We start from the raw sequence: 14,381 nt of genomic DNA, 5'->3' as shown, positions 1-14,381 counted from the left end.
TTCCAAGTGCAATGGGTATTATGAAAGAAACAGACAAATGACACAGAATCTGGCAGTTAGCCACTCATGTGGTTATAGTGCATTTTCCTGCCTGAAGATACTAAAAGCTTTAAAAAGTAATGCTTTCATTCATCGATGAACTGATACTAGAATTCATATATAAAACAGAAACTCTTTGAACGTCTCATGAGAACACTACTCAACTTTAGGAATGAGCTCCAGGAAATCAATAGGAGCTCATTTGCACTAATGCTACATTAGGCTTAGTTGATCCACATTTCTTGTGTTTATAAGACGTTGCACACAAAGCCACCATGTGTCCTTGGCCAATTCCAAACAGAGGAAAAAGACACATCTAAACGCTGCCAATTCAAAGTATTCAGAGCTCAAATCCAGTAACAAAATGAGAAGGTAGTTACGTAGGTGTCAAGCAGTGTTTTTGCTGTTTAGATGATAAAGACAGTACCCATCTTTTGGCTTATTTAGCATTACAGTAATGCAGTATAATTTTGAAAATATAATTTTGAAAGCATTCTGGAGACCGAGAATCAAATAGAAGGGGGAAGATGGAAAAGGAATAAGTATCTATGTTTTTAAAATACTAAAGGCATCAAAAATTCTAGGGATGAATGACTACTTAAATGTAATTTCTTCTTGATATAGGAATGATTCCTGATACCTATCTTTTAACAGAAAAGACTGAAATTTTCTTCACACTCAATTTATGTTTTCTTTAAACATGAGTTCTGCACACAGTATTAAAAAGAAATCTCACCAAAAAGAAAGTCTATCATAGTGATTCTACTACTAAGAGAAGCTGAAGCAGAATAAGGAAAAATAAAATGTATGGTTTATTTCTTTGTTATACAAAGAAAATTAAAAGTGATCCAAAACATCTTCACCTATCTCCCATATCCTTCCTGACATAATGAGGACATACAAAATCAGGGCAAGCTAGTCCAGCTCAGGGTCAAGTTTTTCCACTTTGATGACTATCTCTGGAGCGGATGCGGCAGCACTGGCCTGCTGGTTCTCAACCTCTGACTCTGACAACACTTCTTCCTTTATCTTCACAGGCTTATTACTGGCTTCCTCCTCTTCATCCGAAGATTCATCAAGCTCCCATTCATCATCTATGTCCATTTCAAATACTCTTACATGACGGAGATTTGAGCTTAACTGGAGAAGAAAAGGTCAAATAAAGAATCTTTAAATTCATGACTGAACTAATAAATAATATATAAGAAATCAAAATTTTGAAAAATGGTTTTGTATGAGTTATTTCCCATTGATTTACAACAAAATCACTAAACTTAGCCTCATTTGCTATAAAAGGATCTCTATATACAATAGTGACAATTTTCCTAATAATTGAAATCAAGGGGTGCCTGGTGGCTCAGTCACAAATGCATGAGATACTTGATCCCAGGGTCATGAGGTTGAGCCCCAGGCTGGGGGTCAAGACCACTTTAAAAATTAATTAATTATTTATTTAATTAACATCTAATACTGTATTACTCACTCAACTTTCTCAAAAACGAGAAAGCTACATAGCTATGGCCACATGTTCATGTTCATAATCAATAAAAGCAATACACCATGAAATGCTTACACTTTCTGAAAGGACCTTATAGATTCAAAGTCACTTCCTCCCATTACTCTGTCAGTAAACAACCTGTAAATACTTACCACACAGGACACTTTGCGAAAACCATTCCCAGCAACATACTGTGCTTTCATACTTTCCAGTAATCGCCAATGCTTTTCAAAATGCATGGTACGTGTGGGAATAGCACTGCACTGTTCATCTAGCCTGGAGAAGGGAAAATCCAACCCCAAAATGAAAAGGCGATCTTCTCTCTGGTTTACAAGGAGGTAATATAAGGATCTACCATGGGTTTGATTTCTACCAACATTCCCAGTTCCAAAATAATTCTATCAGCCACTGTATAAAAGGCATTTTCCTATATCCTAGGAAAATACTGCAATTCCAAATAGCTAGAATGGCATCTTACTAAGGTTTCTGATTCCTGCTCAAGGAAAGCAAACAGACAAATTTTTTAATTAGAGAAGGGACCTACTCACTTAAATCTAAGAAAACTAAAGCCATCTCTAGAATTGGCTGTGTATACTCCACTGACTCCTGAAGTCCTGATACTGGGAGGAAACCAATAGAAGCAAATCTAAAATAACTAATTCTGTTATTCACTGAGGCTCAAGCTACCCTTGAAAACAGTACATAAGTCCCATTCGCTACTCCAAATAATTCCCCACCTTATTTCACCAAATACTCTTGCTTTATTAGCAAAGCACAAGGGCAGGAGAGCTGTTGAAGCCAGTATTTAAAAAAAAAAAAATAGTACTTCTGTCCAGCTGATTTTCCTACTATCCCTCGTAAGCACTGCCTAGCATACCTAAGGAACCACAATGTACAATACATATTCAAAAGCATAGAACTATTTCATCAGCAAGAGTTTCTTACTGATGAGTTAGTTACCTTGTGGAGTAAGCCCCCGTGAACTGATACTCTGAGGCATCCTCGCTATTATACACTGAAGATAATGGCAACTGGACCAGAAGCCTATCTCTCCCTTCACGTCCCACGGTGTCTTTCAGAACTACTGTTACAGTCTCATCATCATAGAACTGTGCATCTAAGCAGCTGTAGGCGCTAGAAGTGAATGACGTTCTGTTACATCATAGATGACTGGGACAACTGAGAAAGTATTATGGTACCATGCAAAAATTTAATACAACAAAAACCAAGTGACATTCTATACTCATACACTGAAAATACATCATCAGTTTGCATTAAAATCAGTTACCAATTGCAGTGATTATTCACAAACAGAAGTAGGCCCTAAAAAACAGGTTACCATGAAAAAAGAAAAATCTGGGAGGGTGAGATTGGTTCACAGTTTCAGAAAACTCCTGATACCAATAGTCAGGCCTTAAGGCTGTGGAAATTCCAGGAATGGCACCTTGTAGATATACTGGCTAAACAAACAGGGCTAACTAGACTGAGAAGTAAAAACAAGATTGACAGAGGAAAATTCAAACAACTTTAAAGACATTATCATAAAAAAAACTCCTTTTATGTAAGGAAAAGAGAGTGAGGAAAGGTTTGGCCTGTGAGGAGTGTCTACTCCACAGCCTCAGGGATGACTTTGCTACTGTTACCCTTTTATATTCTAAGAACATCCCAGAGCAGTGACAATGAGGCCACTACATGTTACTGCTGGTTGTAACAACAACTTCAGTCACATGCCCCCTGAAGCCATCTTGCTTTCTGAACAGACGGGGAGCTCAGAAGTATTATCACAGGAAACCACAGTTATGTAAGTTCCTGAAGGGAAGTAAGGTTCTATTCTTGTTAAGTCAATCGAAGTATAAGCTATGTAAGCAATCCTGTGCACTCTGCTGCAAGTTACAAAGGCCTCCTAAGTGTAACATAATCACTGTACCTGAGTCTGACCATATTTCTATAATTAAACATATGTACATATCATTTGTATATGTATATAATCTCATTCAAACAAGATTCAAGATTTACCTTCGTCTCACTTTTTCAGTTGTGGCATATGTGAAGCTCCCAAATTTAATAGCAATTAGTCCATTACTTACAGATCTTGAAGAAAGAAGGGGGGGAAAAAAGACTGTGGAACAACTTGGATAGCCAATAATCTAAATGCTTGAAAGAACATGATTGTCAGTGTTAGTATATTTACCTAAACAGCCAAGTCCCAGGCCCAAAATACCATTATGCTCACACTGCAAAACTGACAATTAATTTAAACCCCTAGATAGACAAACCTACATCAAAATTGCAACTTGTTTAAAATCTTAGTCACTGATACCTTATAAAATTAAGGACAATTGGGAACAACCAAATTATTTCTCTTCGGCCCATCTCAAAACATTTCCTTCAAATTCAGATTAAAACCATCTACGATATTAATGGTATTCTGTACATGATTTATTTTTTAGAACTTCTACTTCAGATTCTCAAAAGAAGTCTCTACAGGCAGGCCTCTTGTTTAATGAAAGGCATACCTAACCCGAGGCTAAACTCCTTTCCGTAAGGAACCCAAGCCACAGTTCCGAATGCTTCAAGTTCGTGAGATATAATCCCGAGTGTTCCGCTGTTGTATTTTTCTTAATGCTAAAGAAATCCTACAAGTCACAACTACACCTGTACAAAATTAATAATCTAGAATCAAAAGGGATCATGAAGCTTGTGATTTGGCATTATCATCTTAATGATGTGAAATGTAAGACTAAGAACAGTGTACCAGCAAGCCTAAACTCATAAGGCAGCTAACTGAATCCCAAAATATAAGGGAGGGAAGCGGTACATTTATTACTAAAAATAATAAAATCTCACTCTCTATCTCAACTTTAGATTAATACTTACTGGGAAATATCAGTATGTCTCCTTAAAATGCACATTTTATAAAGTGAATCTTCTAAAATAGTAAAAAGAAGATAATGTAGATTTGAGGTTTTATTATTCCACCTAAGGAAAAAAATTTAATGTCAAAACACAGTATTTAGCTATCGCATCAGAGAACAAAAATGTATTGCTCGTATGAGACAAGAAGAAACACACACTTACAGAAAAGGAAATTTGAATAATCTGCGTGTACAGTCCTGACTAAAACAAAAGAAAAAAAGGTAAGAAAAAATTAAATTGGCCACTAAATTTTACCACCCAAAAAGTAAATAGAATTACCTTCTAGCATCCCTGTATAATGGAATACAGATTGCTTGATTCATCGATTTTCCAATGACATCCTAAATAAAATAGATTTTTAAAAGTACAATCAAAGCATTTACATACACACAAGTACTCTACAGAAAGTACCTGATCTTCACTATTCAAGTCTAGTAAAAAACCATCTAGATCAGCAAGCTTTCAAACAAGAAACGTCAATGACAGTTCTAACAGCAAGGAAAAGAAATTCTGAAGAATTTCTGAAATTCTGAAATTCAGAAGAAATTCTGAAAAATACACCAGAAAGAAGTATGCATAGAAGACTAGGAACACCCAGCCCATCATCCCCTTCTCTCACAGCATCTTACTTCCCTCCTGCAGCAGTAAGCTAGACATATGATAGCTCTCTAGCCGAAACTGTTTATAAGAAGTTTGTTCTAGGAACAAATAAAATAATAGGGATACCAACACTCCTAATAACCTTGTTAATCTGTTTACTTCTTAGTATATTTAAGAAACTAACAGGTAGAGGAAATGTTAGGGTGAACCCAATGAACCTGCCATTCTTGTCAGCCAAAGGGTGAACAAGCAGCAATTCATACGGCTCACCTTAGTAACCATGACCGTTTACATAAGTGAACCCCATGCTGCAGATATTCTCACTCCTCCACAAAGGCATGCATTGCTTTTTCAAACTTACTGCTGGTTTTTGCAAGCACAGATCAATAATGTTCTCCATCCGCCTTTTCACAAAATGCAATGATTTTCGAGGATAATAAGGAAACAGCAAAGGACTTTCTGGTTTCAAACAAGAAGAGAAACAAAAACAAAATCACAAAGTTAGAGTAAACCAAATGATTAGGAGAAAATAATCTGTCAGAGGCAGCCCGCACCGCTCACCTGACAGTGGCAATCTCCCTGGCTGCTTCATTAGCCCCTCACACAACCTCACCACAAATGACTGTGGCCTCCTGCCTTTTCTTCACCATCCCCTGCTGCCGGCCCACTAAAACCTGCCGCACCCACTGCAGGCCGAGGCCTAGCAGCTCCGTACTCTTTATTCTATTTTCCCCTACCCAAATCTGACAGTTTGCTTCTGCTGGGTATAGGAAGGAAGGGGTGATCTGGGAACCACAAGACACAATAAAATAGAGTTCATTCTCTACTCTTTGCCACAACGGGCTGACAACAGTAGTCCAGTATTGTTTTCGAAAAGTATAATACTGAAACCAGAAACAAGACACAAGAAACTAGTGCGGTGTAAATAAGCACTTTACTTTGCAAAAGGCTACTTTACCAGTAGTGAGTAATACATAATTAAGCACTCAGGGGTAGCGACTATGTGAGATTCCATCCTGTTACTTCTATTGCTTATAACAGCTGGACAAAGTAAGCATCACACCCTTCAAATTACAGATTTAAAAAATGAGGCCCAGGAGGTTTGGGCAATCTGCCTGGGGTGAAAATGATAACGAATTCACACCTCTGAATCCAACCCTCAGACTCCCAGGCCCACCCTCTTCTCCTGAGCTCTGTAGGCTTCCCTCACTCCCAGCATCTCATGTCCCAGCTATGCTGGACAAAGTGAGTTTTAATCAGGTTAACATTTTAAGCTTCCCACAGGAGAGAGATGCTGGGGAGCAGAGAAAGGTATCAGATCTTTGTCCCTGGTTCCTGGCATAGAGCATCTAAAACCCTCAGAATTTCCTGAGTGATAAGGGTGATAGGAACATCTTTTGGTGTAACAATGCGACTGTGGGAAGATCCCTAGACGGTTTCAGAATGAGGACTGGTCACCAGAGAGACTAAGCCCTGATAGAAGCCTGGACTTTCTAGCCCTCATCCCCCAACTACCAGGGTGGGGAGAAGAGCTGGACTTGAGTCCAATCACCAGTCATCGATCACTTAATCAATCCCACCCGCATAATGAAAACCCCATAAAGAACCCCTGAACAGAGGGCTTCTGGGTGCTGGGTGACACACCCAGAGCAGGCGCGGGGGCTCTGAGCCCTTCCCCCCACACCCTGACTCTGCAGCTCTTCCACTTGGCTGTTCTGACTTGTGTCTTTATAATAAAGCAGTAAACCTAAGTGAAGTGTTTGGGGTTTATGGGCCATTTTAGCAAATAATCAACCTGAAAGGGGGAGGGAGGGAGGGTGGGGACAGAAATGTAGGCCACCCGGGGACCTAATCCTCGGGACTGAAGCCACAGAGGCGGTCTTGTGGGACTGAGCCATGGAAGCTGTGGAGTCTGTGTAGTCAGCATCAGAAATGAATCACAGGACACACAGTTGGTTTCAGAATTGGTCTCAGGAGTAAAACCCTCTCATTTTAGTGTCAGAAGTGTTCTGAGTACCCACAGCTCACGTGACAGCATCCCTACTGCTCAGGAGCCATGAACTGGGCACCCAGCGCTCCACCTGCATTTACAGAATCCTCACAATGGTGTTTTGAGGGAGGCACCACTACTGCCCTCATTTTACTGATGAGAAAACGGGCACAGAGAGGTTAGACAGTCTGCCCTCAGCCACATCACAAGAAGACGCAGAGCAGATTCCAACCCCCGAAGCTCAGAGCAGTGACTTTCACCCATCCTACAGCCCCAGCACTCCCTCATGTACCCTGAGAAAGTACATGTAGCAAATATTGAGCACATGATTTTTGCAAAGTGCTAGAAAGAAGTTTCACAAAAGTTTTCTTAACAGTTCCATAACGATGTGGCGTCTGGGTGACACAGTCTATTGGGCATCCAAGTCTTGGTTTTGGCTCAGGTCTTGAGCTCAGGGTCATGGGACTGAGCTCTGTTGGGCTTCATGGTCAGCCCTGAGTCTGTCTGAGATTCTCTCTCCCTCTTGCTCCATCCCTCCCCACCACATACTCTCTTTCTAATAAATAAAGCTTACAAAAAAAGACAAAAACCAGAAACAGTTCCATAATGAGAGTATTTCTTCACACTAGACTAAGAAACGATAATTAATGAACTTGTCCCAATTCATATACTAGCAAAACCTTGAGATGAAGTTAATAATACGAGGTGTTATCTTGGTTAAACGTCATGCTCCTAGCTAAGATTAGGCCTTCCTGTTCAGCCATAGATGTGAGGAAAAAGAGGGTAGGGCCCATTTTTAACCCACCCAAGTTCCCAGGACCAGTATTAGCCCACTCTCAGACAGGGCACTGGTGCCACCACTCCTGGCACACTGCCATGAGCCCTCCTCAGGCTGGGGATGCATCCTGATTAAACAGCAATGAGCTGAGTCAGCTGTACCTTTATTCTCCCTCCTTTCAATAACTAACTGAATCAAATGTGCTGTTCTGAAAAAGAATTTAAACTTCTAAGGTTAAAATAAAAGGGCAACAAGCCAAGTTTTGGGCTTCAGAGAATTCTCTCCTTCTCCCATCCATCCTCATTCATTCAGATAAACAGAAACCAGAGAAGAGTGGCAGAGGTCACCACTGAGTCAAGTTAAAAACTTGGGCTTTGAGGTCAGCAGACACCTAGCTTCATCACGTACCAGCTTGTGTGATTTGGGCCTTCTCTGATCTTCAGCTTCGTTATTAAGAAATGGGGATAACAGGTGCCTAGGTTCCTGGGGGCATGAAGGAAAGAACTACATGCTGGGGGCTATTACCCTAATGACCTAAGAAATGACAGGCTATGATCAAATTACTCTGTGAGGCAAGCAAAGAAATACTGCTTCCAAAATATCTGCATCTAAAATACTGAAGTTCTGATATATTTAGTGGTTGCTATTTTGTGTTGCATCCCGAATAATGTTGCATCATTTTACTATACCAACATTTCAAGATCCTAGAGAATGAAAAGCACAAGTACACAAAAAAACCTACAATCTCAGGAGAATAGTTAAGCATCACTATGCTTTCAGGAGTTCACAAATGGGAATCAGCAAAAGACTTCTCTCACTAGCAGGCTGTGGAATTTTCTTCCTAATATCCTATTTTTTTCATAGGGTAAAAAACAGACAAGAGTATCTGAGAATAAACAATCTTACCCTATCACAGTTAATTTCAGACTGTTTTCTATCACGGTAAAGTCATATACTATTTATTTTGCTGTTTCTCTAATCAAAAACAATAGGCACAACTGATCTAAAGACCTGAAATAAATATTCAGTAATTGTCCAGCAACACTCCTAGTTAATAAACTGGTCTCAAAGCAAGTATAAACATGGCCCAAATCCACAAAGTTCATTAAATACCTTTAAGGTGGTTGCTATTTTGAAGAAAATCATACCACTGGTTTCCTTCTGTGTTAGGTGGTGACACAAGATCATCATCTTCATCTTTCAAGTACTAGAATTAATACCAAATCAAAATTTTAAATGTCATAAACAAAGGAGGAGGCTTCAAAGACTTATTGTTAGCATTATTCTATTTTAAAAGTGATTGTTTTACTGACAAGTGCTCTGAAATTGCACGGCTATTATTCCAAGTGAAGTGACCAAAATTCACTAAATGCCGAGCCACTTGGCAAGCTGCAAACTTCTGGAAGATCAGAATGCTATGGATGCAGAGACCACACACAGAGTTTAAATTTTGTGTTCCATTTTCATGAAGGACATTTTAATCTTGTGTGTGTGTCTGTGTATGTGAGAGAGAGAGAGAGAGAGAGAGAGAGAGAGATCGTGCATCCGCACCTATGTTATACATTAATTTTAAAAGTATCAACTTGTCAATCTACTCTAGGATAGTAGTCCTCAAAGTGTGGTCGACAGACCCCGTGGAGCCCTAAAGATGCTTCAAGGATCCATGCGGTCAATACTATTTTTATTTATCTTTTTTGTTTTGTTTTGTTTTTAGTATTTCTAGATTTCATTATACTATTTTTATAATGTTGAAATATTATTTGCCCTTTCAACTCTGTTGACATCTGCACTAAGGGTCAAAAGCACAGGTGGGGAAAACTGACGCCGGGTGGTCTGAAGCCATACTAGTGGGCACTGTATTCCTTTTGTTACATACTGACAGTTTCACTTATTTAATGAAGCTATTAAAATAATTAATTAATAATTAATTAATAAATAATTAATTTTATTAAACCTCAACCCTGGAGTACAAATCTTTTTACTGTTCTCTGTGACAAAGTTGAGAAGTAAACATAAAGCACTTTGGCCAATACCAAAGTACAATGGTGACCATGAGGAAAAACATTTAAGAAATTGTTGTAGTTGTGGGGTAAGCCAGGCACTTTGTTGCTGTTAATGGAATTCTATTTTTATTTGAAAGAATGACTGGCAGATAAGCTATGATTATTCGTACGTGGGTATTTGGTAGATATTTTCTTGAAAATAAAGCAAGCCTGTCACTTTAAGCAAAACAACTGACAGTATTTGGTGCCAATGATAAAATTTAAACATTCAAGCAAAAATTAAAATTTTGGAAGATCTGTATCTACCACTGTGTACTTGACAGCCATGGTACTTGAAGATTTTCTGATGATACGGTTGCAGATATTCTTAAATCTGACTTTTGGATACTGCATAGGGAAAGATGTCAGCATTCAGAAGATCTGCATAACTCAGTGAGCCAGTATTTTCCAAATGACCAATACACAATACTACAAAATCATGCACAGGTAAAAGATCCATTCAAAGCATAAGACAGATGAATGGATTTTAATGTATCAGAGTATGAAAAGTTCACTGATGCAATTTTAGATTCCATATTAAAGCTAACCTTAAGATACTATCTCTTATCAAGACTCAGTATAATATCAAAAAACATCCACAATTATCGGAAACAGCCATTACAATACTTCTCCCTTTCTAAAACCTATGTGAGGCCAGATTTTCTTTACATACATTAAACATAAAAACCCAACATGGGAGACGAAGCAGCAGCTATGAGAAGCTGTCTTCTATTAAGGCAGACAGCAGAGATTTGCAAAACTACAAAACAATGTCACTCTTCACTAAACTGTTTAAAAAAATATAGTCATTTTTATTATAAATATTTCTGTAACATGTAACAGTTAAGTGGAATTGCTGTTACTTTTAATTTTGTATTCTGTTATATTTCTAATGCCTACTAACATCTCCCATTGATAAATATAACCTATATTAGCAAAACTCTTCAGAGTCTTCAATAGTTATTAAGAATATAAACAAGTTCTGAGACCAAAAGTTTAAAAACTGCTCCTTTTTCGTTACTTTACTAAAAGAAAAGGGCTGCTGTGTAAGCTAGCACTGTATTATTTTCCAGAAACTTTGGATAATAAAGACTAACACTGCTAAAGTTTTAGCATTAGTTTTAATAATTTCTAAAAAAAAAGTAATATCCACATTCAATCAAATGCCCATACCTGACCAACTTTTTCAACATTGAAGTATTTTCCTTTTCGATTATAAAGGTCTGGAGCCTAGAAAGAATAAGCATAGTTTAGCTCTTAACTCACAGAAGAGAAAGAAAAAAAAATTCTTAAGCTTAATGAAAACGTTTATTTTTTAAGAGAGCCGTTAGTGGCAGTTATCTTTTTCTTCTAGGGATTGTATGACAAACATCCAAACAAAAGTTGGATTTATAAAGGCTCTAAAATAAGTATTGCCATTAATTAGTTCAATAGTTTAAAAAGCACAGCTGCTAAAAATGTCAATTAAACTGGATTAAATGTGATTACTTCTCACCATTACCCAGGTTTATGGCAACTGTTTAACTCTTTCAATAAAAAACACAAAAATCCCAGCATTATAGAAATAACACTTTCGTACCTCATTGAAATGTTCAGTAAGAAATTCAGCAACAAATGTGATATCTTTCTGAGTCATCTATCAAAATCAAAAAGGAACAAAAGGAAAAACAAATCAAGGAAAAAGAAAGCTTCCCAAAAGATCTTATATTATGTAATAATAAATGTGACTTTTTTTTTTTACTGTCTACTAAAAGCCATGATACTAAGAGGCAAAGTTCCTTCAAAGAAACATCAATAGAAATCCAAAAGATTATGCAACTGTGAAAATATGAAATCTTGAAGCTTTGGCAAGCATGTAATTAAACATTTTAAACCCCTTTTTCCAATCAGCTAATCCAAGAGCTACACCTAATCCAAGAGCTACAGAATTCCTTATGGCCTGAAGCTGTTTATTATTTTAGGCCTTGTGCTAATAAGTCTATGTACAGGGTCCCTGCTCTGGAAGAAGAGACTATGTCCAGAGAAGTCACCTTGACTTGAGTGAGGACCTACAACTCAACAGTGATGCTTGCTTAGCAGTTGGTCTCTGCTTCTTGCAGTGACCCTGCATTCACCCCACCCCAGTTCTTCAGTCCTCACAGAATTATACCTGAGGAATACACCCAGAGGTCTCCCCCATTAACAGACACATTTTACTTCCTCAAACAAAAGAGTGGTCTCAGCGAAACAGCTAATGTGAACCTCCCTGGTTTGTGAGGCCAGTCATCCACAGCACAAAAGATCTGCTTCTTGTAAAAGTCTCAGAATGGCGATCCCTTATTCATCCAGTCCACTGGAGCTAATTCTAATGCTCTCCACTTTCACAGGCCCAAGATTACCTCATCTATCTGAATCAGAGTTTGGGCAGGGGTGAGGATGAGTGACCACAGAAATCAGGAGGGAATGTTGCCCTAGTCTGAAAGTTCTTACTTAAAGGAAATTCCAATGCCACTGTCACAATCCTTGTAATCAGGGAAACTACTGTTTACCAGACATCAGCATTGGGACTAATATTTAAAGTACCAGATTTCCAAGGAAATAAAAATATATTCAAAACTTAAGAAAGGTAAAGAATACAAGCACCCTACATAATACAGATTACAAAATCTTATATAAACATGAAAATTATAAAATTAGATAACCATAGTAAAGGTATTTTGTGAGATGAAAAAATAAAATTTCTTAAAGGAAAAAAAACCCTCAATTACAAAGCTGCATTTAGGGTCTACAGCCTGACACCTTGTCAACTAGCAGTGGTGTATGAATACTGAGCCAAGCAGCCAAGCTGAGCTCAGTCAGAGCAGCAGTTAACACACTGGAAAACGTACTACCACATACTACCTTATTCAGCTCTGGAAGCACATGGTCTTCTGTCATTCTCAACATTGCTGGAAACAGAAATCAAAAAACTATCTTTAAAGGAAAGGTACAAACCTAACTTTAATATAGATACATTTCAAAGACTAAATGTGTTTCATTGGACTAAATCTTCAATATTCAACCAAAGAAATCTTTTCACCAAGGAAAACTTATTTTCCTTTTAAAAACTAAAGTGTGAAGACTGTAAATTTGACTTGTATTTTCAGGTTCAAAAAGGCTGGTCTAACAATCCTAAACTATTATTTTTTATTTTCTACGTCAACTCAATGACATGCACAGACCAGATTCATTCCTCTCCTAACATATGGCATTTCTTCTCTTAAAATCTGCAAACAATTTGGTCCTTCAAAAGCTTTAGAATACCAAACAAACATGTTACTCTTCCTTGAGTTTTTTGCTACACAAAGATATTTGCACTAAGACTTTTGTGTACATACATACACTTAAATATACATGTATTTACAGACTCTCTAATATCTGCAGCCAATTCTTTTTGTCCTCTCTGATGGTTGTATTTTTATATTATGTCCACCTAAGTCAAGGGGAATGCTGCATGTGTTTTTGCACTGTTTGAATATCCCTCGTAATTGCATTCGGTCAGGAATAAGCATGCTGGATGTGATTCTGCAAACATGGATTACTTTAGAAACCGTTCTTCATTAGTTCAAACTTCTAAATTATCTGAAAAACAAGCCATGATCTAGTGCACTCATTCATTCATTTATCCATCCAAAAAGTACTCACTGAGCACACTATGGGTGCTGGGGATATAGCAGTACAAAAGTTGTTCCTGCCTTCATGGGGGCTACATTTTCCAAAGGAGCAAACCCAGGCGACACCACTAACAAGTGGCAGAGCCAGGATTATAATGAGGTCTAGGGTTCTCCCATCGAGCGTGCTTTCTGCTGCCCTGCTCTAATGATAAGGATTGAGCAGTAATTCATTTCTCTCCTAATCAGGCTTCTCATTAGAGTTAGGACATGCAGCAGAATATAAACTGCCTCAACTACTCCAGTAATTACAAGTAAAACCAAACCTCTTCTGTAAAAGAAAATTATTTCGAAGATCTCATTGAGTTTTAATATTGTAATTTATTCTAATCAGCATTTCTGATATTAAACAGGCTGGCCTGATGAACACTCTGGCTCCCCATTCTGGCTAGCACTGGTACGGTTTTGAGGAGAAAAAAAAAAGAATTTTAAATGCCAACATCTGTGGATCCCATTCTTTTTTTACCACAAGCAATTACATTAGGCTGACAAATATAAAGTCTGTTTGTAAGATACCAGAATTGAAGATCTGGACATTTGTTAAAAGATGTGAGCACATTATAGATAATTTAACTTCTATTTTATTTACTCTTTAGAATTTTAACAAATGAGGAATAAATCTCATTTATAATCAAATTTTTGCCTGTGTTGGAAGGCAATGTATGCTGGATTATTTCAATGATATTAACGGGGGGATCACAAAAATAGTTCAAATGGACCTACATAAAATATGCACATGCTGCAGAGTAAGCATGAGAACATGGACTATGAAGTCAGTTAATCCTGGTTAACTACCTACAAATGAAAAGACGCTATATAGAACAAAAAA

At 37.8% G+C, this 14,381-nt stretch overlaps 1 protein-coding gene across 3 annotated transcripts in view; it reads right to left on the bottom strand.

Moving 5' to 3' along the window:
- Nucleotides 1-828: 828 nt before the first annotated feature.
- Nucleotides 829-14,381, bottom strand: part of ANAPC4 (anaphase promoting complex subunit 4) — a 36,502-nt gene continuing 22,949 nt past the window's right edge. For 2 of the 3 annotated variants that reach the window (XM_013061515.2, XM_013061516.2), the window contains 12 exons: nt 12,744-12,790; nt 11,443-11,499; nt 11,037-11,093; nt 8,935-9,028; nt 5,415-5,512; nt 4,733-4,794; nt 4,616-4,654; nt 4,415-4,516; nt 3,554-3,628; nt 2,498-2,671; nt 1,690-1,813; nt 829-1,179 (listed from right to left, as the gene is read on the bottom strand). In XM_013061515.2, coding sequence (XP_012916969.1) covers nt 955-1,179; nt 1,690-1,813; nt 2,498-2,671; nt 3,554-3,628; nt 4,415-4,516; nt 4,616-4,654; nt 4,733-4,794; nt 5,415-5,512; nt 8,935-9,028; nt 11,037-11,093; nt 11,443-11,499; nt 12,744-12,790 — 1,154 coding nt within the window. In that variant the 3' untranslated portion in view covers nt 829-954. Of the gene's footprint in view, nt 1,180-1,689; nt 1,861-2,497; nt 2,672-3,553; nt 3,629-4,414; nt 4,517-4,615; nt 4,655-4,732; nt 4,795-5,414; nt 5,513-8,934; nt 9,029-11,036; nt 11,094-11,442; nt 11,500-12,743; nt 12,791-14,381 lie in introns of all 3 variants that reach the window. The other variant, XR_006605583.1, reaches the window with a different exon arrangement.

This window comes from Mustela putorius, unplaced genomic scaffold (genome assembly GCF_011764305.1).
Source record: "Mustela putorius furo isolate JIRA1106 unplaced genomic scaffold, ASM1176430v1.1 tig00000083_pilon_pilon_pilon, whole genome shotgun sequence".
In the NCBI taxonomy this organism is placed as follows: domain Eukaryota; kingdom Metazoa; phylum Chordata; class Mammalia; order Carnivora; family Mustelidae; genus Mustela; species Mustela putorius.
Note: the sequence above shows the minus strand (reverse complement) of the source record. Positions and strands in the feature narration are given on the sequence as shown.